This window comes from Notolepis coatsorum, assembly GCF_963971535.1.
Source record: "Notolepis coatsorum genome assembly, chromosome: 3".
In the NCBI taxonomy this organism is placed as follows: domain Eukaryota; kingdom Metazoa; phylum Chordata; class Actinopteri; order Aulopiformes; family Paralepididae; genus Notolepis; species Notolepis coatsorum.
The window spans coordinates 124,081,484-124,108,645 of NC_140167.1; the positions used below are offsets into that span (position 1 = coordinate 124,081,484).

Sequence of the window (27,162 nt, forward strand, 5' to 3'; positions counted from 1 at the left end):
TAAGCGTATAAATACGGCGCAGGTGAATACAGAAGCACTTAGTAACTAAAGTTGAAGCCTCACCCACGATACGACGTGCGGTGAAGTATGGCCTGTTTGGCCCCAAATAGAGCATTGAGACCGCGTGCGAATTAATAACTGAATTGTCACAGTTTAACGCTGTACCGTCGAGTGCGACCTATTCTATTAAGTCAGTAATAGTCTATTTGTGTATAGTGTATCGTGAGGCTAAAGTTCTACAGTGACCAGCATCACCAACGTTTCTTCGTATCAGCTAGAGTGCTTATCCAGGCTGGGCTGCTTATCATGGCGCTTTCACCCGAGGAGCCCTAGACGAGGACCGTGTGGACATGTACACTGGATTATCTACCCGACGACTGCATAGCCCTTTTCGGCTGGATTATATTTGCTTTTGGTCCTGTAATTAATGGAGCGGAGAATCGCCGACACCCACAAGTGTGTGGGATTTACCCTGTGAGGAGCCACGTCGAGTCTGCCCCTCAGAAGCCTGAGGCAGGCTAGCTTTCTTCCATGTGGAGCTACATGCTACGGAGAACAGCTGTATTCGTCTGTGGATCAAGATCTTATTGCACCGTCTCCTGTACTCGGAGTCTCCTTATCATCGTTGACCCAGGCTCTACTACCGACAGACCCTCTACCCTTGCTGGCTTACAACCGGGGGGACCCTTCCAGTATCTCCCGCTATATTACTAGTGTACCATAGATATAATTCCCTAAGATTCAGGTTGTATGATTACCTCCTGCGTAAGATGAGAATGGACATTCGTTATTGATTTGCCTACGCACATTCCTTTGCCTTATAAGCGCATTCAAAGTGAAGTAAAGTAAAGTATATTATGTACCTTTTGCTGCAATAAATACTTAAATACAACTTTGTGTAGAACCGATTCATTGTGGGGAAGTGTTCATCATTAGATACCTGTGTACTGTATGGCCAGTAGGAATGTACATAAAGACGGTAGTGGTTTAATGATGTAAGATTCTGATCAAACTGGCCAGTATCACGTCTTCGTCTGTTTGGCCCTCCATCCAATTCCTCTGCGTTGTGTACTTTTAATGGTCCTGACGTCTCCGATACTGGTAGATAAGATCCTTATCTTCCCCCGTTAGTGCAATCCATAAACCATAATAATTCTCCACTTCAGTAAGAATTCCACACTCCGACACCGTGAAATACCTTATGAGGAGAAGCGTTGTTTTATTGCTATAAACAGAACCTCAGCTCAGATGTTAACAGATGTTATTGTCCTTGAAGAGTCTATTCTAATGATCTTTCGGTGTGTTCAGATTATCGTCCTTTTGCTGTTCAGTCCAATAGTGTTCAGGCCAGTTCATTAGCCGATTGATTGATTGATTGAAAAGTTTATTAACAGATTGCAGAATGGGTACAGTACAGTACATCTCAATACATACAATTGTTAAGGGGATGCAGACCAGAGAAAGACTTTTGTCTTGTTTCCACCAGGGTCCCCCATTTTCAATTCATCATAACATATATGACATACATGACATACAGATAGACAGTACTGCTACATCTATACATTTATGACATATCAGATTTGCAAATGCAGTACTGTTTGTGATACAAAAGTGTCCAGAAAAGGAGTGTATATACATTTGGCGTAGAAACTGTACATTGGAGGAGGTTGGTGGGGTGGGGTTGGGTGGGTTGGGTGAGGGCTGTACATTGGAGGTGGGGGGGGGGGGGGGGGGGTTGGGTAGGGGACACATACACATTTTACACTGTACATTGGAATGTTGACAAAGCCTTACTTGGTCATTTACTGTACAACTAGGTTAGGACATTTGTAGGGGCCAGTTTCGAATTGCAGTCTCACGTAGGTGTTTTTTGAGAGTGTTTTTGAAGGTGGGTAGTGATTCACATTCCTTTACAGCTTTAGGCAGGGCGTTCCACATTGATGTGGCATAATTGCGAAACGTGTTTAGTCCCTTGTTTGAGCCGAATCTGGGTTTTACATGATTTGTGGAGCTCCCTCTGGTGTTGTGATCGTGGTATTCACTGACCTTTGGGAAGTATTTTGACATGTACATGGGTACCTTGGTCGCGTAGTGTATCTTGTAGACCAGGCCCATTGCAAGTTGCTGTACTCTGTCGTCTACTCTAAGCCATCCTAGGTTGTCAAAGTGGGCAGGGGTGAGGTGGGTTCTAGGAGTCAGGTCAAGTAGTAGTCTGACTAGCTTGTTTTGAGATGTTTGTAATTTGTTTTTTAGTGCCTTTGAGGTGCTTTGGTACCATGAGGTGCAAGCATAGTCGTAGTACCCTTGAATGAGTGCTCCTGCTAGAGTCTTCAGGGTATTCTTGTTTACCAGAGAGGAGATCCGGTACAAGAATCGCGTTCGTTGGTTGACTTTTTTTATTACATTGGATGCCATTTTGTCACAGGAAAGATTAGCCTCTAGGATGGAACCCAGGTAGGTAATTTCATCTTTCCTTGTGACAATATTGTCACCCACTGTAACCGAGAAGCCGTCAGTCTTGCTGAGTTTGTTATTTGAACCGAAGAGAATGGACTCTGTTTTGCCCATGTGTAATGATAGTTTGTTGTCGGCGAGCCATATGCAGATTTTGCCTAGTTCCGAGCTGAGGGCTTTTTCAACCTGTAACTTGTTCTTGTCAGAGACCAGCAGGGCTGAGTCGTCCGCAAACAGGAACAAGTTGCAGTCACAAGCTGACGACATGTCATTTGCATAAATTAGGAATAGTAGCGGTCCTAGTATGCTTCCTTGTGGAACACCACAGCTCACTGTGAGGGGGGGGGATAGGGTACCGTTTACTTCCACCATCTGTTCCCTCCCCTCCAGGTAGGATTGTATCCAGCTCACTGATAAACTATCAAAACCAATTGCTTTTAGCTTGTCAATCAGAATGGTGTGATTGACAGTGTCGAAGGCCTTTTGTAGGTCCAGCATGACCATGCCGCAGTATTTGCCCGCGTCCACCTCTTGTTTGATGTGGTCGTTCAAGTAGAGAAGGCATGTGTCAGTGGAGTGGGATGTTCTGAAGCCAGATTGGAATTCGTAGATTAGATTTTTTTCCGCGAGGTATTTTTCGATCTGTTCGTATACTATTTTTTCTATGACTTTCGAGATGGATGTAAGGATAGAAACAGGGCGGTAGTTACCCGGGTCTAATTTGCTGCCCTTTTTGTGCAGGGGTGTTACTCTCGCAATTTTGAAGTCCTTGGGGACGTGTCCCTGTTTTATGGAGAGGTTTATTATGTGTGTGATGACTGGGGTGATGGCTGCTGCTGAGTCTCTGAGGAATTTGGAGGGGATGTTGTCATGGCCAGTGGCCTTGTTTGGTTGGAGGGCGCTCAGTTTTTTGAGTACCTCATCTGTAGTTACTATTTCCAGTTTGAAGTCGTCTTTGTGGACGCCTAGGTTCATGTAGTATGCTACTATGTGTTCTACCCCATACTGCCCTGAGTGGGAGGGTAGTTTGTTTACCAGTGTTGTGGCTATGTTTGTGAAGAAAGTGTTTAAGTAATTGGCTACATCCAGCTTGTCTGTGATGAGCGTGTTGTCCGTCTTTATGTTTATGTTTGAGAACCTGGTTTTGAGTTTTTTACTGCAGCCTAGTTGATTGTTGAGTAATTTCCAAAGTTCACGTGGTTTATTTTTGTTTTCCTCGGTTTTGTCATTGATGACATTTTTTTTTGCAGTTTTGATCATGGAGTTTACGTCATTTCTTAGTCTGTTTCTTTCTAGTTTGAGTTCAGTCACGTGGTCTTGGAGTTCACTGCTCGTGCTTTTGGTAAGCTTTGACTGACTTTTACGAAACTCAGAGCATTTTTTGTCTCTGGCTTTCATAGCGGTCAGTATTTCAGTGTGCATCCATGGCTCAGCGCGATTTTTTACCCTGGTGGTTCTTAGGGGGGCCATTTTGTTTAGTATTGATGAAAATTTGGTTTTGAAGCCAAGCCAAGTTTCTTCAACCAGTGTACCATTGAGTTCATCTGACCAGTCCAGACTCTCCAGTTCAAGGTTAAAGGCCTCGCTAGAGTAGGTTTTGAGGTCTCTAGATGTGACTGTTTTGTGACAGCCAGCCTTTAGTTTTAGCTTTTTGCGGGTACAGAATATCATGTAATGATCACTTAACCCGCATGCTATAACCCCTTTACTGGAGATCTTGGACTTGTCAGAGGTCAGTATGAGGTCAATGGTAGTCTGAGTTGATTCACATATCCTTGTGGGTTGGGTGATTAGTTGGCTGAGGCCGTGCAGATCACAAAACCTATTGAAGGATTTGAAGACGGGTGCATTTTTTTGTTGCATATCCGTGTTCCAATCCCCAATAAGAATTTTTTCCGCATCCTCAGCTCCAGCTAAGCACACATCCAGAGTATCATAAAAACCAGTCTGTTCTGGTGGTCTATAGATTGTGCCTATTAGTACTGATTTTGCCCTTTCAAATAAGATTTCAATCCATACAGTTTCAATCTCGTCATGGTTAAGGTCAGTACGGTTGCTGAATTTGGTATCTTTGTGTATATACACACAGACACCACCTCCATACTGGTTCCTATCCCTCCTGATGATTGAATAGTCCTCGATTTCTATCTCTGGATCCTGAACAGATGAGTCAAGTTTTGTTTCTGTGAAACATAATATATTTGCCTTACCGTTTAGAAACAAATGTCTGATTTCAGCCAATTTCGGTTTCAAGCTGTTTATGTTTAAGTGAAATATGTGAAGTCCATTTTTGCTTGTAATAAGTTTGATGTCGTCACAGTTGAGGTAACTCTGTTCCATTGTGTCCTGTCCTGTGGTGGGGGGAGGGGGGGGCGTTGTTGCTGTTTGTGCCGTGGGTGGGGAGGGGGGGGAGGGGTGATGCTTTGTCCTTTGCTGGTGTCTGTATTCCTTTGTGTGAAAGCCCGCGATGTGGGGGGGGGGCTGGTTGATTACAGATATGTCTGATTGTACTCCATTGTGGGGGAGGGGGGGTGCCTTTTGTCCTGGCCTCGGCCCGGGTAGACTTGCTGGCATGGCGGGGCCAGCCAAGCTATCCGTCGGGTCCTTGGTGGTCTCGATGTCCCGCGCCGCTCTTCCTTTAGCCACTCGCCGAGTCCGCTGGGGCTTCTGTGAGGGTATGTCGCCGCTTGCTGGTCGGCTGGTGCAACTGCTGGCTGAAGCGTCAATTGCGTGGATGCTGTTGCTCGTCTGCTGCGGCGTCATTGGGGAAGCGTTGCCGTCCGCGCAGTAGATGTAGCCACAGGTTGCGTTGTTGATGCTGTTGGTCGCGATGGGAACCTCCATCGCTTCTTGCTGTAGTCTCTGGTTCCGTGTCATTACGGGACCAGGGTTCTGATGTATGTCACCCGACATGAGCAGATATAATAAAAACATTGATCTCTTATTACACTTGCCTGCCGGGGGTAATTTCTTTCGTTCCGGATTTGCAGTAAGTACTGCGTGGATCGCCGAGGCTCCGAAGGGTGGATGTTTCCTCTCCGTGCCCGTTAACAAGTAGAAGTCGCAATGGGACTGTTGATTTACGTTTTCGCTACCCTCCACTTCTGTCTGGAGTTGCTGCTTGAGTTGTGAATTCAGGTACAAATCCATAATCCACAGGAGGGAAAGTAGAAAATGCGCAAAGTACTTTGTTGTTGCTCTGTTGCGTTGGCTGTTGCGTTGGTTACGGGAGCTACGTAAAATGCGACCGTCCATGTTGAAGCCGGAAGTCCGAACCCTCCTCGTGTTAGCCGAAGCTACTGTAATGATGATGTGGCATTCTCCCTTCCCCCCCCTCCGTGGTGGAGGAGGAAGAGTCTCTCCTCTGTGTGATCTCAGTCCTACTCGCTCTTGGTCAGATTCTCGTCTGACTTACACCCGGAAACGACTCATAGATGTTCGTCGTCGCAACGACGGCCCCGCCTTCTGGTTGTCATGCGACGTGTTGTCATGACAACTGCATAACCTTTAACACTAATAAACTCACGTTTCATTAAGATGAACCTCTCTCCCTCCTGCCCTGGGAGACAGTACACTCTAATCTCAGATGTTCTTCTAAGGAATTCATAACAAAACCCTTGCTGACGCGGCCTGTGCCTGTGAAATCACTGGTTCCACCACCGTCACCGTCTTCCATGCACATTTCAATCACCGTTTTAGCTGTGGTCATCTCTCCCCAATCTATACATCACATACATTGAAAAAGCACTGTTTTCTCTCAATCCCCCCTTGATTCTTATCACCCCTTCAGAATCATAAATCATTATTTGGTTTTTCAATTAATTATGCCAAAAATAGCCTGTGGTTGAAGCAAACCAACCTCGTCTCTCGTGCACAAGAAACGAAGACGGCCCACGGTCAACCCAGTGATCCTGCTGCCTGATGTCTGTTTGCGCCCCCCTTCGTGCACAAAGGGAACCGAAACCGACCACCAAAACCAACAACATCCAACGACTCATAACCATTGGAGCCCCCCTGTCTGCTCCCAATAATTATATCCTGTTGTTCTACTGTTCTCCCTCTTATCTACCTTCTATATATATATATATCCTTCTATACATATATCTTATATATGAATCCTCCATTTATATCTCATACTCCTAATCGATGAACACAGGACTTCTCGCTGTTGTCTCGTCTTTCGATCTCCTGATTGACTCTGAAAGGAAGTCCCTGTTTGTTCATGATTCACCGCCCGTGCTCTGTTGTTTCAAAACGCTCTCTACAACGTCTCCGCAGGGAAACCCCCTCCGATGTCCGCCTCGTTCTCCCCTGGGCAAACACCGCCTGCGACCGCTGGACTCCGCCTCGTCGGCCGTCTCCGCCCCGTCGGTCATCTCCGCCCCGTCGGTCATCTCCGCCCTGTCGGTCATCTTGGTTGAGGCTCATCTCCACCGCCGTCGGCCCTCTCTCTCGTCGTGGACGGTCTGTGTACCAGGCTGCCGTGCCTGGCCCCTGCGGCTTCCTCCTCCTCCAGTCTGTCTCCTGGCCATCTCCATCGCTGTCGGTGTCATTCCCCCCTTGAAAGCAGAAACACAACACCGGCAGTCTTTCTGTACACTCGACCCTGTGTTTTCTATTAGTCTACCGTGGCTTTGGGGCCTGCAGCTCGTTCTCTATATATTTTTTTTCCTCTGCAAGCCCCTGCCATGGCCACGCCCTTTCAGACTGTTGGACGGTGTGAGTGTCCTACAGCCCATGGCGCTATTTGTTCTCTATTAGTCCCCCACCTTCTCAACACCCATATCTAATCCTACAGGGCTGTTCCCTGTTTTGTTGTCTTCCGGCGTGACACCAGCAGCTAAACGATACCCACTCGGCGCTATACGTTTGTCCCACGGTTGACCCCCAGCGCGCGCCAGTTCTTTCTGGTGACGTGTCCCCTCAAGACTCTGCCTATTTATTAGGTGTGAGAAGGCCCCACTGGAGATCGAACTCCCTCTTATTTCATAATTAAACTTATTTAATAAACCGCATCTCATCTCTCTCTGCAATTCTTATTTAACCCATTCAATAATAAACTATTCAATTAACCTGTATATCAATATTATTATTATGATAATAACATACAACCGAGCATCGCTCTAACATACAACAGAGCAGGTTGGTTCCCTGCCCCCTAATAAAGTTTTCAATCAATCAATCAATCAATCAAACAAAGGTCTGTCCCATTGTATACCAATCAATGGGATACATTGCATGTTGACCTGCATTCTTTCAAATGTATATAATTAATCATTAAAACAGATGTGTAACAAATAAGAAATACAAATTCCACAGAAGGCATTAAATAATTATTATTTTCAATCATTTCACAATAATTGCATAATTGTGTTTGAATATCTGAGTAATTAAAGTAATTATACATTTGTCCAAAATAGCTGGTTCAGATATGGTTAAGCAGCTGCCCTGTGATCAGATGAATCCATATTATTTATTTTTCCGACATCAAATGCGTAATTTCTTATCGTACAAATATTGTCATATTTATTTAAATTATGATTAAGTAATTAATTCCAAGGAGGCCTGTAGCGTTGACGTGAAGGAATCACTATGAGAACACAGTCTGTCAAGTTATAATGACATTTTAAATTAGTCAATCAATCATGAGATTTGATTTCAGCACTCTTAAATCTGCTCTCAGCCACGATCAAATCTGATCTCAGGAAAATTTGGGGACTCCCACTCCCAGCCCTAATATGTCTTAAATGGGCCGAAATCTGGCTAAGACGAATTTTTTTTTCGTAACTTCGTTCGGGAATGAGACCCACTGTGCTCACTGCAGCAGAGGAGAGGAGAGGGGAGGGGTGTCTTTCTCCAGCCTCCCACCATGTGATTCATGTATGTGGAGTGCAAAACCAATACTAGCCAATCAGATTCGAGCTGACTAAAGCCCTGCCCATACCTTAAAACGGGGCTGTCAGCAGACTAAGTAGTCTGGCCTCCCCTCTGCACATTTGCTAACGTGAGTCACGTGACAACGTCTGAACCAACCATAGGTCTGAACGTCATCCCCTCACGGGATTGATTGATTGATTGAAACTTTTATTAACAGAGGCACGTTAGAAGCCTCTGTTCTATTATCAAACATTTAGCACTTTATTAGGCACTTATTTTTTTGCCGGCAGGACATTTACTGAGGACCAGCACACTGTGGATGAATGAATGAATGAATGAATGAATGAATGAATGAAAACTTTATTTAACAGATTGCAGAATGGGTACAATACAGTACGGCTCAATACATACAATTGTTAAGGGGATGCAGACCTGAGAAAGACGTTTGTCTTGTTTCCATCAGGGTCCCCCATTTTCAATTCATATAGACATTTATGACATACATAACATACATGACATTTATGGCATAGGGACATATAGGTATTTAGTACTGATACATTTGTGACATAGGCGGTATTCAAATATACAGTACTGTTACCCCTAGATCCTGACAGAGTATATACATATGATGGGGAGGGGACTGTACATTAGGAGGGGGTGGGTGGGTGGGAGGGGAATATACATACGGCGGGGAGGGAATATATACATGCGGTGGGGAGGAGACTGTCTATTAGGAGGTGGTGGGGGTTTTGGGCATTTACGGTGGCCAGTTTCGAATTGCAGCCTCCCGTAGGTGCTCTTTAAGGGCGGTTTTGAATGTGGGCAGGGATTCACATTCCTTTACAGCTTTGGGTAGGGCGTTCCACATTGTTGTGGCATAATTGCGAAACGTGTTTAGTCCCTTGTTTGAGCCGAATCTGGGTTTAACATGATTTGTTGAGCTTCCTCTGGTGTAGTGGTTGTGGTATTCACTGACCTTTGGGAAGTATTTTGACATGTACATGGGCACCCCGGTCGTATAGTGTATCTTGTAGACCAGGCCCATTGCAAGTTGCTGTACTCTGTCGTCTACTCTAAGCCATCCTAGGTTGGCAAAGTGGGCAGGGGTGAGGTGGGTTCTGGGGTTCAGGTCAAGTAGTAGTCTGACCAGTTTGTTTTGTGATGTTTGTAATTTTGTTTTAAGCGCCTTTGAGGTGCTTTGGTACCATGAGGTGCACGCATAGTCATAGTACCCTTGGATGAGTGCTCCTGCCAGAGTCCTCAGGGTATTCTTGTTTACCAGAGAGGAGATCCGGTACAAGAATCTAGTTCGTTGGTTGACTTTTTTTATTACATTGGATGCCATTTTGTCACAGGAAAGATTTGCCTCTAGGATGGAACCCAGGTAGGTAATTTCGTCTTTCCTTGTGACAATATTGTCACCCACTGTAACTGAGAAGCCGTCGGTCTTGCTGAGTTTGTTATTTGAACCGAAGAGAATGGACTCTGTTTTGCCCATGTGTAATGATAGTTTGTTATCAGCGAGCCATATGCAGATTTTGCCTAGTTCCGTGCTGAGGGTTTTTTCAACCTGCAATTTGTTCTTGTCAGAGACCAGCAGGGCTGAGTCGTCCGCAAACAGGAACAAGTTGCAGTCACAGGCTGACGACATGTCATTTGCATAAATTAGGAAGAGTAGCGGTCCTAGTATGCTTCCTTGTGGAACACCACAGCTCACTGTGAGGGGGGGGGATAGAGTACCGTTTACCTCTACCATCTGTTCTCTCCCCTCCAGGTAGGATTGCATCCAGCTCACTGATAGGCTATCAAAACCAATTGCTTTTAGCTTGTCCATTAGAATGGAGTGATTGACAGTGTCGAAGGCCTTTTGTAGGTCCAGCATGACCTGATTTAATTAACAAATCTATCTGTCCAGAAGGAGCAAGGAGGATTATTGGCCAGGTAAGAAGCTTGGATGCTATACTAACGTTATGGCTAGCTTGGATGCTAACTAACGTGATTGATTGATTGATTGAAAACTTTATTAAACTTTATTAACAGATTGCAGAATGGGTACAATACAGTACAGCTCAATACACACAATTGTTAAGGGGATGCAGACCAGAGAAAGACTTTCATCTTGTTTACATCAGGGTCCCTCATTTTCAATTCATAACATTCAAAGGGGCTATCTCTCTCTCTGATTCATAATCAAACCAGACCTCCTGCAGGCAACCACTGTGTGTGTGTATATATATTTGTGTTGTGTGTGTGTAATATTCAGAAAGAGAGGGAGAGAGAGAGCGAGGGAGGGAGAAATATATTATATATATTATTTGGCTTAAATATGAAAATAATTCTACAGTCCCTCCCCTCCCCATCATATGTATATACTCTGTCAGGATCTATGGGTAACAGTACTGTATATTTGAATATCGTATATGTCACAAATGTAACAGTACTAAATACCTGATTGATTGATTGATTGATTGAACATTTTATTAACAGATTGCAGAATGGGTACAGTACAGTACAGCTCAATACATACAATTGTTAAGGGGATGCAGACCAGAGAAAGACTTTCGTCTTGTTTACATCAGGGTCCCCCCTGTATGTCACGTATGTCCCTATGCCATAAATGTCATGATGTCTTGTATGTCATAAATGTCACTATGAATTGAAAATGGGGGACCCTGATGTAAACAAGACAAACGTCTTTCTCTGGTCTGCATCCCCTTTATAAAATTGTGTGTATTGAGCCGTACTGTATTGTACCCATTCTGCAATCTGTTAAATAAATAAAAATAAAGTTTGACTGGCCGCTGAGCCATACTGTAGTGTACATGGTGACTGCTTGACTTAAATATAAAAAAATATATATATATATATTAATAAAAATATTTAATAATTTATTTTTGGCATCCCCTGTTATTTTACCCATGCGACGCCACTGGAGATAAGTCAATTGGCCCAAGTTTATTTCCTGTCGCAGTGTTTGCTAATACAATAGCTGATGGGAAATACACCTGGGCCAAAGCTGCTTCCCCAGCGACAGTTCTTACACTCATAATTGGGATATACGTTTATCCAGGCTATTATAAACATGATCTAGCGTTTTCGTGCACAGACTCAAAAAACATCCCCTCACTACTCCTCTTCTGTCTGCCAGGACAAGCATGTGCTGGCGGTGGTGGCTGTCGACAAGATGCTGGACAGACTGAAGAAGTCGAACAACCTTCTGGAGATGATCCTCAAAGGTCTCAACGACTACCTGGAGAAGAAGCGCCTCTACTTCCCGCGTTTCTTCTTCCTGTCCAATGATGAACTGCTGGAGATCCTTTCTGAAACCAAAGACCCCACCAGGTACTACCGCCTAACAGGTACAGTGTATGGGTGCACAGTGTACAGTGTAATGTTTACCATAGGGCCATATTTTAAGGTACGTGCCATCATGGATCCATGCAAAGGTTGGTGTTTTTTGCAATATTGTCGACAATGATATACATATATTTGTTCTATTTAATACAGTATTTATAAAAATTGCCCATTGCAGCAGTATTATAAAGAATGTATAGTTTAGTTCAAAGTTATACATGAAAAGCTAGTAGTCATTTTATTCCTGAACCACTACATGTACCCATTTCCCCAGTTATTGGACAACATGCCTAATAATTCATACATACACTCTTCATGAATTCACCCTTACAGAAAATGGCTGAAAGAGAGCAATCTGTTTTTTCCCTCCAAATATCTGCTGCTTTTTGAACCATGCATTTGCTTGAACACTAACTCTACCATGGCAGGTGAACAGCAGGGGAGTATCTGAAACTAGAAGAACCTTAGAACCTTTGAGGGTTTAGAAATGCCAAATCTGAGGAGATATATCTCAAACCCGCTCCTCTTTTCTTGATCCTCCAATCGCAACTGTTGCTTCCCTAGAACAAACAAAGACAGAATGATTCCATATCCTGACTTCCTCCGCTCTTGACTTTTCAGTCACATTGCCGTTCTCTAGCTGCATATGTGATGCAATAGATTCAAGATAGTATCTACATAAATATTGTTCAGTTTTTTTTGGATAAAGTTAGCTTGAACAGGCTTGGCACCAAATGTTCTCAATTCCCTTTACATCCGAGAGATTGTCATCTTTGTTGGCAAATGTTCCTTTACTCAAGGTCAAGGTCAAGGTCCCAGATTAGAATTCACCTGAGCCAGGCATTCACTCCCTTGACTGGGAGGCTCACAAAATGTATTGCTTTTGAAAACCCTCCTCTAAGGCCTTTGTTAACAAGGTGTGGTATTGTAGTCGCACACTTAACATTGCTACAATGTAGATGTGACAGAAGAATATTTATGTAGATGTTATCTATTGCATCAGATACTGCAGCTAGAGAACAGCCATGTGACTGAAATGTCGAGACCGATGTGGGATCATTCTGTCTTCTATGGAATGGATGCTAACAGTCTCCGCAAGATGGATGGTTCTAGTGGGTGACCAATGGACAACCCTTATATGTGTACACATGTACTGTAATGCAGATTGTAGATTCCTAGAAATCCTGCCAATCCAATGTCATATGTGCTGCTGTTGATGTGTGACCATGCATTCACAGTTCAGGAAACACCTGAGTCACAGCTCTATTTGTCTTGCCTAACACCTGAACCGCCTTCCCTCCCCACCTCATGAAGAAGGAGAGAAAGAATGAATACGAAATATAGGAAATCGAAGAGAAAAAAAAGCAATTCAACTGAGTTGGGGCCTTGGAAAACTAATTTCAAGCCTTTAACTCCACTGTGGCTCACCAAGCAAGGGCCCCCGCTGATAAGCAACGACTGTCTCATTTCACCCAAGGTATTTGGTTAATAATGAATGTGATTTTGGACAAGGGGGGTTCCAGCCCCTTTACTCTTCGTCCTCTTTCTCTCTTTTTTCCCCTCTTCCCTCCACCCCTTTTTAGTCCCTCTACATGCCTTCCTCTCCGCAGGATTTCATCAGCCACATGCAGTCGCCAGCTTTTCTGAAAAGAGAGGATTTTTCAAGGAGTAGGAGTGTAGTAATGGTGGTAGGGGTGGGGACATTAGCTTGATTTTTGGGGGGAGGCGAGGTGATGAATTCAATGCTGAAAGGAGACTTGTACCATGAACAGAGAGGTACCACGATGTGCACTGGAATGCCAGGGTTTTAATGCCGTATTGAGCTTGAGAGCGCCAGTCCGTCACTATCTGGTTTTGCTACACAGGAAAATTCGCAGAGTAAAATTTACTCAAATTGAGTAAAATTTTACTCCCAAAAAGACAGTATTGGCTCCGAATCTAAATAGAGTCAAAATGACTCTTGTCACAGAGTTAAATCTTCAGAGTTATTTCTACTCCATTTAGTGTTAACATTTAACTCTACAAAATACCAATTTGCTCCATCTAGCATAAAGTAAAAACAACTCTAACATCATTTCACTCAACACAGAGTTGTATTTTACTCCGTATAGTTGTGATCCCGTCAATAGAGTTGTATTTGACTCTGTATAAGAGTAGTAATTGCCTCAATATAGAGTTATAATTCCCTCAATATGGAGTGTTATTTTAATCTATAGAGTTATTTTTCACTCAATATAGAGATATTTTAAGTTATATTTCACTCAATATAGAGTGGTATTTTAATCAATATAGAGTTATATTTCACTCAATAGAGTTATATTTCACTCAATATAGAGATATTTTAAGTTATATTTCACTCAATATAGAGATATTTTAAGTTATATTTCACTCAATATAGTGGTATTTTAATCAATATAGAGTTGTAATTCCCTCAATATGGAGTTGTAGTTCATTCAATATAGAATAGATTTCACTCAATATAGAATATCATATTTCACTCAATATAGAGTGGTATTTTAATCAATATAGAGTTGTAATTCCCTCAATATGGAGTTGTAGTTCACTCTATAGAATAGATTTGATTCAATATAGAATATCATATTTCACTCAATATAGAATTAAATAATAATTTACTCTGGAATAATACATTTAAAATAAACGGGGTCAAAGCAGAAATCAGTATTTAACAATGCACTTTTATTTGCAACAGGCATATCCTTTGGGATGCAAACAGTTTTACAACAGCGTGTGAACAAGAATCATGACTTCAAGGGGCGATCGATAGAAAAAAAGGTCATTTATCAATAAGCTTGTGCAATCTTTGTCTTCAGTTGCCAAGAAATTTGAAATTCCTAGTACCTTGGACTTAAAGGTCTATGATGACTTAAAACACTGAAGTCGACAAGGAGGCATTTCAGTTTGTTATAAAGAAACCAGACATGGGTGTGTTGGAGATTTGTTCACCCCAAGTTGTTTATTAACATGGAGCCTAGCCTCATCCAAAATGTCACACAGGTACTGTATATGTTTGTACTTTGAAATGATCTTTGTTTCTATACGCCCAATGTAATGTAACATAGTAAAAAAAAAAAAAAAAAAACGCGTCTGAGGAAGAACTTGCTTGGTGTGGATCCTTCCTAATCTAATGTGATCTTTTTACATTACACTTGTCACAAACATTCCTCTCTTGCTAATCACACTTGGTATATGTCTACGTGATTGTTAGATTCAGTGAGCCCCTCTGCAAACAACTCCATTATATACAAAAATCACCATGACTTCAAGGCTTCATGGGGAGAGTAATCGATAGAAAAAAGGTCATAAATAAAAGACAATTACATTTTGGCCTCTGTAAAGTGACAGCAGCATCTGCACCCTTTTAAAAAGGGATAGCTCACCCAAAAAAAGATTCTATCAATTACACACCCCATGAATCCTTGAATTCATGGAGATTTGTTTGTTTGTCGCATTCCTGAGCCAATAATTCAAGCCAGTCATCAAATTATTGGCTCAGGAATGCAACAAAAAGAAATCACCATGACTTCAATTAAGGCTTCATCTACACTGGCTGATCATACAATGGGACCTTAATTCCATCCTTCTCCAGTATTTTAATATCTTCCACAAGTGGAGCAAGTATTTTAGAAAAGCCATGTGTTTTAATGTCTTGGGCATGGAATAAAGCGACCAAATGAATATTAAGCAAAATTACGCAAGGTGAAATAGATTGCTCCTAATTTATGTATTCCCTTTTTACTCCCCAACGGATTCGCGCATTCAAAATCATCATAGAAAAGCTGCACCTGAATTGCATGCTTCTGTTTTGAAAATAGAGGATGACTCTTGAAAAACTCTCCATCACACAAGTCATTAAGAAGATCTTCTCTTAAACTGGAATCACTCTGCATCATCTCTTCTATATTAGGGTGTTTGTAAATAAAGTCTAATGTTTTCAAAATTGGGATATAAACACATTTATCAGTAACAACAGCCTGATCATAAGTTCCAGTAGTCCGATTGCGCAGGGTACCAAATCTTGTACCAAGGACATATTCAACTGGGTCTACCCTTCCCCACTTCTCTGTAAAATATTGCCTTCTCTTAGTTTCAGAATTTAAGATACAAAAAGGATTTTCAATTTCTTCAAAACACTGATCAATTTTACACTCAACCTCACTTTTGATAGGTTCCTGTAAAGATAGACACTGCTTCACATATTGTTTTGCTTGATTATGGATATCATCAACAATCACTTCCATTGAAGTTACCAAAGAGTTGATTATTGTTTCACCTACACCTGCCACTTTAAGTTCAGCTACTGTTGCAGCACAGCTGTCTACAAGACTATTATTAAGAAGGACTGGAAGGACTGGGTCAGAAGGGGCACTGCCTGATGGAAAGTCATCAACATAACTTTCAGCTAAATGTTCAGCTGTAGAGCGGCCTTCACCAGGATCATCACATGGTTGATGATGTGCTTTAAGATGCTTTCGAAACCCAGAAAAAGTGCAAAAGACATGTAAACAACCAGGCTGACCACATTTAAGACGAAGTGTCCTTCCTGAACAAAGTCCGTGGATCATCCTCAAGTGCCTCATCAGTGAATTGGCATTTGCCTGAGAGTTTTTGCAAATGAAACACAACATCTTATCAAAAAACACTGGAGCATCAGAGGCCTCAAGATAAAATATCTTCTCAGTATCAAAAGTCTGTGCAGCATCAGAGGCCTCAAGATAAAATATCTTCTCAGTATCAAAAGTCTGTGCAGCATCAGAGGCCTCAAGATAAAATATCTTCTCAGTATCAAAAGTCTGTGCAGCATCAGAGGCCCCAAGATAAAATATCCTCTCAGTATAAAAAAGAAATCAGTGCAGCATCCGAGCCCTCATCTCTTTAACCCTGGGGTTGACATTAGTGGTAGCAGCATCGATCTTGTAAACGGCGGTTTGCAAGAAGTTGTACACATTGGCCAGATCCCGGTTGTATGAGGTACCAAAGACAAAATGAGCTTTGAAAAGCTCATCAAAAGAGGCAAGAGAGTCTGGTGACTTACAAGGGATTGCATGTTTGTCAATCACAATGAAGTACTTGTGAATCACACTCCTCTGGGTCCCCACAGCAAGCAGATAGGGTTGAAGGCTCTCCGTGATGCTGTCCAGATGCCCCTGGACACTGGTCCCAGTCTGTGACAAGAGAACTTCATTAGTCTTGCTATTAAAATTAGTCACGGTTTGCAAACAGTGGTCTTTGCATGATTTCAATCATGCAGGTCAATATTAGGGACAGAACTAGGGATGCACGATAATTATCAGGCCGATATCAGCAATTATGACGTCATCCCGATAAAAGTATTGATAGCTCTGATAATAAAAAAATATATATATATTTTTTTTTACTTTTTTCTTTTCATGTCAACGTTCACACGCACAATATATGCTGAACAACAAAGCAGTCGGGGCAATGGCAAGCCAAAAATGGTCGAAAATGTCGTTATTTGAAGTTTGGATTTTTTTCTTCTCACAACTGAGGTAGGTAGATTACATTTTTAGAGTCTAAAGTACCGAAAAAGGTACCGTTGGGTACCGGTATCGATTCACAGGTACCGGTACCGTATCGGTTCAAATGTGAACATCATCCCTACTGACAAAGCACAATACCTGTTGGTTTTTAGTTGTTCAGGGAAACACATTGTTAATGACATTGACGGATTGTGAATTTTGTGATCGACTCAAATTATATTTATTTGGAAAAATAAATATAGTCACTTTATTTGAAGAGTCAAAACTGTTCTCTTGGCTTTGTTTTGTTCATATAGTAACGCTCATGTCATGATAAATCTGGTTAGGTCAAAACTACAGGAATATACATAAAAAAATAAATAATTATAATACAATAAATATATATATCGGTTATCGGTATCGACCTTGAGGAGCAGAAAGTTATCGATATCGGGGTCAACAAATCAATATCGTGCACCCCTAGACAGAACAGTGATCCTTCTTATACTTTAATTTAACTGTAACTAGGGATGCTCGATATTGGCTTTTTTACCGATATACCGATATTGTCCAACTAATTTCCAATACCGATATCAACCGATACCGATATATGCAGGGTTTCCCCCCCAAAAAACGGAATAATTTCAGGTAATTAACATTACATATGTCTTGTTGTGGAATTAACATAACATTATGCATACTTTTGACAATAAATAAAATCAGAATTTGTTCTTACTTGCCTGGGTAAATAAAGGTTGGTTATAGAAATGTAAAAAGAATAATAATAATTTTTTTACCGATACCGCTATTTTCCTATATCACATTTTAATGCCAATATCGGCCGATAATATAGGTAACTGTAACCTTACCTTTATGAACTTCACAAGGTAGTCAATGGCTTGTCTGGCTGAGAGCTTTCCCGGTCTCTTGTTGCGGCCCTGAGGTGATGGTGGCATGAGGTGGACAAGCAGCAAGAGGGAGGACATCTCACTGTCCCATCCTGAAAATACAAAAAATTTAATAAAAAAAATCAGAAATACATTTGACTAAAAGCTGTGTTTCCATTTGTTTAAAAAACAATTCACCCTTCCATTATTATATTCCTTTAATTCAAGCATACCATTGTTCAGTTCTGTTGTGGATTCAGCATTCTGAAGCAGGTCTTGAAGGTCGCCGGTCTGGGTGAGGCCACGGCTTTGTTCAAGGACTTTCTGCCTGCAGAAAGTAGGCCACTTCTCCAGGAACTTTGCAGAGATGTCATCACCAAACATCAGACTGAAATCCTGCTCAATCTGCAGACAAGATGGAATAAAACATGGTTGAAATTTTTTTGTCATACATTGTTAAATAGTAGGGCTGACCCCTATTAATCGATTAGTCGACTAATCGGTCGAAAGGGGCCGTAGTCGACTGGCCAACCTCTTAGTCGAATATAATATAAAAAAAAAAATAAAAAATTATCATTTCTTTCAAAAGAAAAGAGGCATAGAAGCGTGGCTAACGCTAATGGCAGGCATACCAGAGGCTAACTGCCTACGAAAACAGGCACAGAGGCACTGAAAGAGGATTTCACCCATCTAATGAACACACTATACTAGACAAATATCAAGATGTATCCATCAGTGGACCAATTGCATGCTTTTGCAGAGGACAAGAAGCCTTCAGTCGACTCCTTCAGACATTAAGCACCCCCCACAGCCCAAATGGAATGATAAAAAAAAAATTATATATATATATTTTTTTTTTGACAATCCTAGTCGACCATCCAAATCCTTAGTCAGGGACAGCCCTATTAAATAGGTTCACCCTATGACCAGGGATGTGATCTAAATTGTTTAAAAAGGTAATTTTTAATTTCAGTTAGACTTTAATGCAAGCCACATACCATTCCTGTGATGTCTAGGAATCGTGGAAAGGTGGTGAATATTTCAGAGGACGTAATTGGGTCATGCATCATTTCTTGGCGATGGGTGAAGGTCTGTTTCATCTTCTCCTTGATGATTGCTTCATCAGTTGTATGCTTCATCAGTGCACTGGCCTCACGACACTGGGTGTCTGTGGTTAGCTGGTTTTCCTCACAGAAGGGGGCTCTGTCGCCAGAATTTGGACCACCTGTAACAATGTATAAACCACACATACTGCTGCAATACTTTCCAGTGATATGCATTTACTATAATGATCCATCTTCACAGTTGCTAGATAAACAGTGGACTGGGACAATCAAAATTACATACCGATCAGTGGCTGAACATTACGGCTCTTCTTTTGTCCCTCTGATGCTACTTTTTGAAGTGAGTTCACCCTCCATGCCAGAAACCCACTCCCATCTACTGGATTGTAATACTGCTCCTAAAACACAAGAAGTAAAGAGGAAAAAAAAGTGTTATTTGGTTTAAATGGGCATGTGTAAATGTGTTTATTTCTCTCCTTAAAACTTAACACATGCCCTTCTCTGAAGAATTGCTAAAATCAAGGTCAACAGGTAGGACATCTGTGGTTCTGAAATTGTTGAGGTTAGGAGAAATGGTCAGCATACAGAAATGTTAACAAATATTTAGTTGAAATCGTACTCCGCACAGCCCTATTTTAAGCAATTCCAGAGAAGTGAGGAGTAAAGGGGTTGGTGTTTTATGTACCATGCATGTGATTGGATAATGTTATGCATAATGTTGTGTTAATTCCACGACAAGAGATATGTAGCCTAATGTTAATTACCTGAAATTATTCCTTTTGGGGGGGGGGGGGGGGGGAAACCCTGCATATATCGGTATCGGTTGATATCGGTATTGGAAATTAAAGAGTTGGACAATATCGGTATATCGGATATCGGTAAAAAAAAAGCCAATATCAAACATCCCTAGAAATTATATAACAAGAATGAACTATAAACATAATAATTGTTAGACTAGAAGTCTTTATTTGTCATGCAGTTTTAACACACACACGCAAGATGGGCGACCCACAGGAACACACACACACACACATGCACTGAGTCGCCGATGAAATGTCTCTCTGCACTTTTCCCTGATGTACTTACATATCCCAAATTGCCCTGGGGATCGGCCAGGTATGGGAATAAGGCAGTGATGCCCTTTGCGTAGTCTTCTTTAACACGCCTTGAAGGACTCGTCCTATAGTGCACGCACACACACAAGTATGAGATCCAAACAAAAGTATTGCTGTGCCAATGCCTTCTGCACAATCTATGTAAAGCGCTTTGGATAACGATTTATCATTTACCAATTCTGAAAAAAGGAGGATCTTAGTAAAAACCAAAAATTTGTATTGGGTGCGTAATGTTTAGATGACAACATACCCATGCTCTTTTGCCATGTGCGCAACCAATATCTTCACCATGTCGCGTCTTCTGGTATCCGTTAGGGTTTTTGTCCAAGCATAATCGGCAATGATCCTCTCTCCTCCAGGTGTGTCCCTCAGAATCTTTTCAGTCATCTAAGCGGGAGTAAAAAGGGGGGGGGGGACACATGGATAGACAGTCATATTTTTAAGCATTGTTCCCACAGGCCCCTACATTTGGTGGCAAAGTATATTTAACCCTTTCACTGCCACACTACAGAAGGTTAACCCTTTACTATCACACTACTGACGGTTACCGTCGGTAGTGTGATAGTAAAGGGTTAACCTTCTGTAGTGTGGCAGTGAAAGGGTTAACCTGCTGTTGTGCGGCAGTGAAAGGGTTAAGGTGACAAATGTAAACCATGACCCCCCCCCCCCCCCCCCCATTTTCTCCCCAATTGTACTTGGCCATCCCCATGCTACCCCTTTATCAGAGTCACCATCTCCATTTCAAACAGTCATATGCAAAGCTTACCAGAGTGAGACGAGTCAGGTCAGCACCGTTTCTTGGAGCAGGACTAGACTGCAAAATGATGGTGTCATCAGACTCCCCCTCATTGTCTGCACCAGAGCTGAGAACGGAGCTTTGGCTGGAGTTGCTTGCAGAGGTCCTCACTGAATCTAACAATCATGTAGACATATAAGTGTGATTAGCAAGAGAGGAATGTTTGTGACAAGTGTAATGTAAAAAGGCCACATTAGATTAGGAAGGATCCACACGTTACATTACATTGGGCATATATACAAAGATAATTTCAAAATACAAAAATATACAGTACCTGTGTGACATTTTAGGTTAGCCAGGACACGTGTAGCCTTTTTACAACGCATCCGCGTTTCCGGCGCTCTGATTGGCCAGGTCATGTGACATGTGCGCAGTGGCGTCGCGTGGGTAAAATAAAAGGGGAAGCCAAAAAAAATTATTAAAAAAAATTTATTAAATATTTTTATTAATATTTTTTTTGTTTTTTTTGTTTTTTTTTTAAGTCAAGCAGTCACCATGTACACTACAGTATGGCTCGGCGGCCAGTCAAACTTTCTTAACAGATTGCAGAATGGGTACAATACAGTACGGCTCAATACACACAATTGTATAAGGGGATGCAGACCAGAGAAAGACGTTTGTCTTGTTTACATCAGGGTCCCCCATTTTCAATTCATAGTGACATTTATGACATACAAGACATCATGACATCAAATATACAGTACTGTTACCCATAGATCCTGACAGAGTATATACATATGATGGGGAGGGGACTGTACATTAGGAGGGGGTGGGTGGGTGGGAGAGAAATATACATATGGCCGGGAGAGAATATGACTGTCTATTAGACAAACGTGACAAGACAAACGTATTTCTCTGGTCTGCATCCCCTTAACAATTGTGTGTATTGAGCCGTACTGTATTGTACCCATTCTGCAATCTGTTAAATAAAGTTCTCATTCATTCATTCATTCATTCATTCACGTGTCTGTTGCGCGGCGCGCCCAGCCATCAGAGCGTTCCTACTGTAAAATGCGGAAGCAGCCATTTCAGCCTCAGCTCGTTTATAAAAATGATTTAAAATGTTTATTAGCAACGCCGAGCTTTCAAACCCCGCCGCATCTGTGTGTGAAACCCTAATGGAACGCTGGGTACCTTTGACATTTATATCCGATATATTTTGGACCCACCGCTAGCTTTTAAGCAGTGCTTGATGGTGCACATTAACCTGGCTACTACGGAGGAATAAGTGACTGCGTATTCCAGCCCCTGGCTTGCATTGCAGTCATGAAAGGGTATACAAGCTTGCCTGATAACGTTAGTTAGTCAGTCAGGCTGCTCAGTGCTTACCTGGTCAATAATGTGGTCCTCCTCTTGCCAGATAGATTTGTTAAATCATAATATCCACAGTGGTGTGCTCTGCTGGTCCTCAGTAAATGTCCCGCCGGCGAAAATAAGTTGCTATTAAAGTGCTAAATGTTAGATACACTAATAGAGGATTCGAACGTGCCCGCTCTGTTAATAACATTTTCAATTAATTCCGCGAGGGGATGATGTTCAGACATGTTTGTAGTAGACTACTAGACTGAGTGACAGTTTTATACTACTAATGGGATGTCACGTTAGGTAGTCAGGTGGAAACGTGAACTTCTGAGTGCCCCGCCTCCAGGGGGGAAAATATGCTGAGTGTTTTCCTCCCAGCTCCGTTTTAAACTTTTAGGGTGTGGCAGTCAGCTCGAATCTGATTGGCTAGGATCGGATTTGGACTCTATAATGCTGGAAGCCTGGAGAAAGAGACCTACCCACTGCCTCTCTCCTATACTAGCTGCAGTGAGCACAGTCTGACAGTGTGTTAGAGGGAGTGAGAAGGAGAAGAGGGAGACATTTAAAAAAAAAATATATATATATATAACACAGATGCACAGATGAAAAAGAATGTAAACTATATATATTTTTTTTTTTTTTTTTTTTTTCATATTTCATATTTCATATTTGATATGAATTTATAGGGAGGCATGGCTTCCGTTGGCTTCCATAAGGATTCGCCACTGCATGTGCGCCCAATAGCGTGTTTGCCCATTTCCGCGTCGAACAGCCTGCAAACTACCTGGCGTTCTATCGCCATGCTCTAAGACAAACTCTAACCTTAACCAACTTCGAAGAGTGCCCTTAACCAGTGTAGAAACTTGCCGTCCCACGATTGCCGCTCATGTCACATGACCTGGCCAATCAGAGCGAAAAAACGGGAACCCGGAAACGCGGATGCGTTGTAAAAAGGCTTCAAGCAGCCAGGACTGTATGGATGAGGCTATAAGGCTCCATGTTAGCAACTCACCTTCAGGATTTGGGTCTTGGGGTGAACAAATCTCCAACACACCCAGGTCTGGTTTCTTTAGAAGAAACTGAAACGCCTCGTCGTCGACTTCAGTGTTTGAGTCATCATAGACCTTTAAGTCCAAGGTACTAGGAATTTCAAATTTCTTGGCAACTATAGACAAAACAAGATTGCACAAGCTTATTGATAAATCTGTTGTGCAATTTATTTAATTTGTATTAATTAAAATGTCATAAAAATGGGATATTAAAATAGCCACTGAAAATGTGATCATATGAGGAAGATTGACAGCCTTAATTGACATACTTAACACCGGTTCCTGACAGGCAGCAAGCGTGCGAACTGGAGACGAAATCGTGCGTGACACTGTCCTGATATGAGGCGGCGCGTGTCCGGGTGTGTCTGTGTGTGTGTTACCTGGAAGCACACGGGGGCAAAGCAGCCTGCGATTCTTGACCAATAAAAAGTGTTTAGGGGCGTGACTCGGCCGCGTAATCGCTCAACTAGAGACACAGCGAACGAATATTTGAGGGGGGAACGACATCGCCGCTCAGTTCGCTGTCGCTCGCGGCAGGTCAGGATAGTCTGATTGAAACGAATACATTTGAATCATTTTCGCAATCACGCTCGCTCGCGTCGCTGCCTGTCAGGAAGGGGTGTAAGACATTGATTGGTTCACTCTATCCTAAATAAAATGGATTGTGCTTTGTACTGTAGGCCTACAGCTTAAATTAACATGCAGGGAAAGCCTAAACTGATACCCAGTATGTTGTTGCATAGGGCAGTGGTTCTCAAACATTTCATGTCAAGGACCCCCCAAATTGACAATTAGCCCACAGACCCCCATTTGAAAAGATGTGCCATGGACCCCCATAAGACAATATTTGTACGGCTCTAGCAGTGATTATCAACCATTTTAATTCCAAGGGCACCCATTTAATGGCATTTCTATCTTTGGGACCCCAATTTATATTGTAAAATCAATGTTAATTTAACTCTTGACGGTGTACAATGGACGTTGGGGTCCATTTGTACACCGTCAGAGTTACAGACCAATAAGGGTCCATTTGGTTCCTAACTATCAAGGCGGACGCCATTTTGAGAACCAACGGCACGCTGTGCAAAATGTTTCACTCACCACACTCCAAAAAAGTTGTGAAGGTCAATTGGCCCTCAAAACAGATGAATTTCTGCCGGTCAATGTGTTTAACACGTACAGCCTGCATCTGATGGCAAATAAATAATAACAGTTACTAAGATGATATAGGGCACAACAACTCATGCATTATGAGGAGTGTTACAATTAGAAAATATTACAAAAGCACCATACAGTAAATTTCGCTGAGTACATTTTACTCAAACTGAGTACATTTTACTCAAACTGAGTAAAACTTTACTCACGTCTTGGGCTCAAATTGACTCAGTTTGAGTAAAATTTACTCTGTGAAATTTACTGTGAGGCTATCTAGTTCCACAAGTTTCCATTATATTATACATGGAGGCAGAACACACATACCTAACATTACGGTGATGGAGCGTCTCACAAATCTATGTGCACGTGCCCGTTAACGAGCGACAGTGAAAAGTGTCTGGGCGGAAACAAGCGCTTGACAGTTTGGTTCCGCATTAAGAGTCAATCCACAATCTAGAGGCGAATTGTTGGGCATTCATTCAAATTAGTCAACCCAGTACAATGGTTCAAATAAACACTTGTTGAACCGAACAGTGCATCAAATTAACTTGTTATGTCCATTTACCGCTAGTAAAACAGTCAACCTACAGCACATCGCGGCAAATTTACGTGACTCTATTTAGAGTAAAACACACGCCGTCTCTGCCACCGTTTCAGCAAAATCCGCCAACATGTAACATATAATTGTTCCATCTCCTGTACTATGTCTACTTGTCTTGTATGTTCTTAATACGTCAGTTTTTGTATGGATATAGTTATATCACTACTTTTAACAACAGCCGACAGGCATGGTCTACAGGTATGGTCTCAGGCCTATACAGGTATAGCCGCATGCCGGTGGAAATTAGCTTCTGGCTAACACTAGCTCATATACATTTTACATGAAAACCGACATGTTGATTAATGTGCACTGTCCCTGATAGCAATACTGTTGATAATTGAATACTCGTGTTGCACCGACGTACCTGTTCTTAAGTTATTGTCCATAAAACTGTAAAACGTTTATTTAATAGCGTGCGTGCTAACGTAGCAGCTAACATGCTAACATCGTGATAGATGGCTCTGTGGCTATAGCTGTAATGTTGCAAATTAGTTACACACATTGCTGTTTAATAAATTAACAAATAATAATAATAATCTTACCTGGTATTTGGCATCCAACTTGATCCAAGAGAAGGAAAATATCGCTGTATTGCGCTCTTGCTGCTACACCTGAGCTTGAAGCGACAACTTGCCGAGAGAGAAAGATGGCGTCGTCACCTTTGGAAATTATATTGATAGTAGGCGTGACCAATGCTGTATTACTCCAATAGAAACTCTTCTGGAACTTTACTCTCACTCTATTGGCCACAGGCAATGATTATGCCCCAAATGGAGTAAATATGACTACTTGAGAGGAAAATAATAACTCCGTAATAATTACTCTGGGAAAATGACTCCCCAGTTTTTCCTGTGTAGCTGTATCCCTGACACCCCCTAGTCTGTTTTAATTTCTGTGTGTAGTTTTCTCACGTTTTTATTGTTTACCAAATGTAATAAAATATTTAGGCTATATGTAGATGTTATACCCAGTGTAGGAGTTAAAAAAAAATAAAAATAAAAAATGAATTATATAATTGAGGGCATTCTGCCCCTACTGTCCTGTTTTCAGGAGCATTTTGTGAAATTCTGGGGCAATTTGCTTACAGTATATTTGCAAAATAAAATGTGCTGTGCTTCAAATCCAAATGAATAGTTTTCACATGTTCCATTTGTTTACATGGTCAGCAGATCCCTTGTTTCATGTATTACAATGTTGTTTATGATGTTTAACACTTTGGTCGCCAAAAACGCCTTAACACGTCATTCCCCGCCATGCTCATTCTGCCAAAGACGCCATACCACGTCTTTGATCTGTTTACATCTTTTTTCCATTTTCCCAGTCTGAACTTGACCGCGGAGCTTTGTGACTTGTGTTTGAACCGGAAACTGCATTTCCTCTCAAATTACACTAGGTGGCAGTGTCCCCCTATTTTCTAACACTGTATCACAAGAGAATGATATTGCAGCCTACAATGAAGCTGATCTGTGATTGGCCAGTATACCTGACCGCAGGTATAAGAGATTACGCCTTCCCAGAATCTATGAGGTTTTGTTGGGGAGAGAGATAGAGAGAGAGATAGATAAAGAGATAGAGAGAGAGATTGAGAGAGATATTTACATTCATGAGATCAGCGTATAGTCTTATAGTGATAGTTTTATACAGTATTAGTAGTAGTATCAGAATAATTGTAAGGTTCCAGCTGTGCTTTAGAAGTACCTAGTCGTGCTAAATAGTAGTACTATTGTGAGGGATTAGTGGTAGTCTAGGTAGTATATTGTAGTAGTAGTAATAGTAGTTTGGTTAGTTAGTTGTTACATTTAGATTATTATTTCAGTATGAGGAAACGTAGTGTAGGTAAGAAACGTGGGGATAGGCCGACGGAGGATCGGTTTGTTCAAACCAAGTTGGCGTTTGGACCCGTTGCAGCGACAACGACCGGGCCGTTGGTAGCTCCGACCGGGCAGTGCCGTGAGACCGTCGCTGGGCCCAGCGGCATGTCTTGCCCCGGGAGCGGATCTCCCCGTCTCA

At 41.9% G+C, this 27,162-nt stretch overlaps 1 protein-coding gene across 1 annotated transcript in view; it reads left to right on the forward strand.

The window, feature by feature from the left end:
• The window catches only part of LOC311225992 (dynein axonemal heavy chain 7-like), a gene marked incomplete at both ends in the record, with an annotated part of 810,419 nt that overhangs the window by 110,121 nt on the left and 673,136 nt on the right, over positions 1–27,162 (forward strand). The window contains 1 exon segment of the mRNA XM_084311374.1: positions 11,480–11,673. Within this exon segment, the coding sequence (XP_084167500.1) occupies positions 11,480–11,673 (194 nt within the window).